The 2519-nt window shown below is 42.9% G+C and overlaps 1 protein-coding gene across 1 annotated transcript; it reads right to left on the bottom strand.

Moving 5' to 3' along the window:
- Window positions 1-1574: 1574 nt before the first annotated feature.
- Window positions 1575-1967, bottom strand: LOC147427335 (uncharacterized). The gene is made up of 2 exons (XM_086496516.1): window positions 1830-1967; window positions 1575-1724 (listed from the first exon to the last, which is right to left on the bottom strand). Exons 1-2 carry the CDS (start codon window positions 1965-1967, stop codon window positions 1575-1577), a joined length of 288 nt encoding a protein of 95 aa, XP_086352642.1.
- Between the last annotated feature and the right edge of the window lie 552 nt (window positions 1968-2519).

Here is a 2519-nt window from a genome sequence, read left to right as displayed (position 1 = left end):
GGTAATCAGTTTGTGTATTTAATGTGTGAAAGGAAGCAAGTTTGACTTTTAAAGACATAATGCAAAACACAAAATTTATTAAAAAATGAGTGATGCTAACATTTCTAAATGGAAAAGTATAGTGTAGGATTCATAAACTTAGGGTGTTTACATACCTTGGTGCCTGCCAATACCATCATTTTTCTTAGGTAAAGTGAATTACGTGCTTGCTAGACTTCAAGTATAACAAAATAGGGCCCCCTTGCAGTGACTTGCTTGTAACCTATTGGATAGTTTGTTTGGTTGATAGGAGGCGGGTCCCATATTCAAGTATTTTGACTCTCAAAACTATGTAATCCCTTTTTTTGAGGACCAAATCAGAGGATGCCATGAGTAGCCGAATTGACAGAATGCTTGGTGCATTGGTGATGGTGGAACCCTGTATGGAAGTGTGTAAAGTACCTAATACATCTTGCAAAAAGAGCTTAAAGATTCCTCATTATATAATGAGAGGAAATTCATATTAAGTTGACATACATATGGGTAGAAATCTGTACCGGCGTGGATGATTAAGTAGTGAAAATTGGGGATAAAACGCAAGCGCTCTCTCTCTCTCTCTCTCTCTCTCTCTCTCTCTCTCTCTCTCTCTCTCTCTCTCTCTCTCTCTCTCTCTCTCTCTCTTTTAGTAGTGCTCGAATAACACCAAACAACTGAATGAAAGTGCAGCGTGTTCAAGACTCCAAGAGAATTTTGTTTTCACTCATTTTTTATATAATCAAATTCATAAAAGGATGTTGACTGAGCTACCTTATGACATCTAACTATAGGCATCCATGCTGGTGCAGATGGCTACATGCAATTGTTGAGGGGGACTAAAGCAGTAAACCTGCGCTACCTCATGACAGCTGCCTCATGTACTCTACCTACCTTCAACAAACATGGATGTCCAGTACGAGGAGCCGACATGCTTATACATTAATACCCCAAGATCGAAGACTCTAATTATACCCTCTCTCGTCAACCTACGTTGCTACATATATAATTTGACACGCCTAGTAGCATGTTGTTTGTGGTCCTCCGAGCTCCCCTGGATATCTATAAGCTCATTACCAGCTGGATTTGCACCAGCTTCAGGATGATGCACTACTCCCGGCCAATCATCAACATCATATTCATGATGGCACCTCACTGAATATGGATGACATTGTACCCCAGCAATATGCTGCTATGGCTGGAGCTCATCCGACACATCGTTGCTTTGCAAACATACAAGATGAGGGTGCATGTTGGACCCTCAAGAATGAGGGCAGGATCCCTGTCCCACTTGATCAGCAAATGGATCCCCTCCGTGGTGCATGCACTCAGGAAATTGTATTGCCGAAGTTTCTAGCCTTGTAGAAGAGAGAAATGCAAGGATCCCACCCGCATTGCCTTTCACTACCTCAACAACCAGACTTATAACTCCAACTCCTTGAAGCGTTTATGGTTACTTCAGCTGCCATCGAAGGTTCATGTTGAAGAGCCACGTCACGAGGCACTATATATGACAAGCATAAGCATATAATCAAGAGCCTTGGGCCCCGCAATCCATAGCATCATGCACCTTCATCAATGACATCCAATGTTCGCATCTTGCATTCTATGGTACCATGCAAGAGCAGGCAAAAACTTGTACAATCTCCAGGTTCTCGGATGGGATAGATCCTTGCACGAGCAGCAGTTCGTGATGCAAACTCTAGCTGCTCCTTGACAACGATCAAATAGATCAAATCATCAAAGCCTACCTCACTTGCAGATCAGAAAATCATTTTGGAACACCATATTTCTAAGCTAGAACTACCTCAGGAGACCTGCCTGCAGGCATCCGCACCAGCGCGGATAGCTACATCTAGTTGAGGGGGAGGCAGAAGACTAAAGCAAAAAGCCGCAATTCCTTGCCACTTACATCCAAGCTGCTCGCTCAGTTGTGTAACTCTTGCCCAATACATACCAAGTTGTCAAAGCTCATGACATCTCACTCCGTGTAGAAAAAGATGTTGTCAAGCTACCTAATGACACCTATCTGTAGCTGGCATCCATGTTAGCGCGAATGGCTACATCCATACTAATTATGAAGAAACCCATAATTCTATGCCGAGCCACCTCATGGCACCTGCCTGAAGGCATTCACGCCATTGCGGGTGGCTACATGCAATTGAGAGGGAGGGAGACTTATGTCAAAAGCCGCAATTCTATGCCACCAACATCCAAGCTTGCCGAGTCTTATGACTATTACCAAACTCAACAATACTAGCAAGTTACAAGTTGTCAAAGCTCATGACAGATGACACGTGTAAAAAGATGCCTCAATAATCAATGAAGGAGTGACAGTTCATGACCTACAACCCAAGAATCCACGCTCTCTCATGTATAAGCTGTTGATGACAGGGATTTTACAGAGCACAACAATTTTTAGTATCAAATTAGAGCATCTTGGCCAATGGTTTATAATGAGTGTCGAACCACTTCCGTGTTAGTGTAATTAGGGATAGCTTATGCCG

Source organism: Adiantum capillus-veneris, chromosome 23, assembly GCF_014529385.1.
Source record: "Adiantum capillus-veneris isolate H3 chromosome 23, ASM1452938v2, whole genome shotgun sequence".
NCBI lineage: Eukaryota > Viridiplantae > Streptophyta > Polypodiopsida > Polypodiales > Pteridaceae > Adiantum > Adiantum capillus-veneris.
Note: the sequence above shows the minus strand (reverse complement) of the source record. Positions and strands in the feature narration are given on the sequence as shown.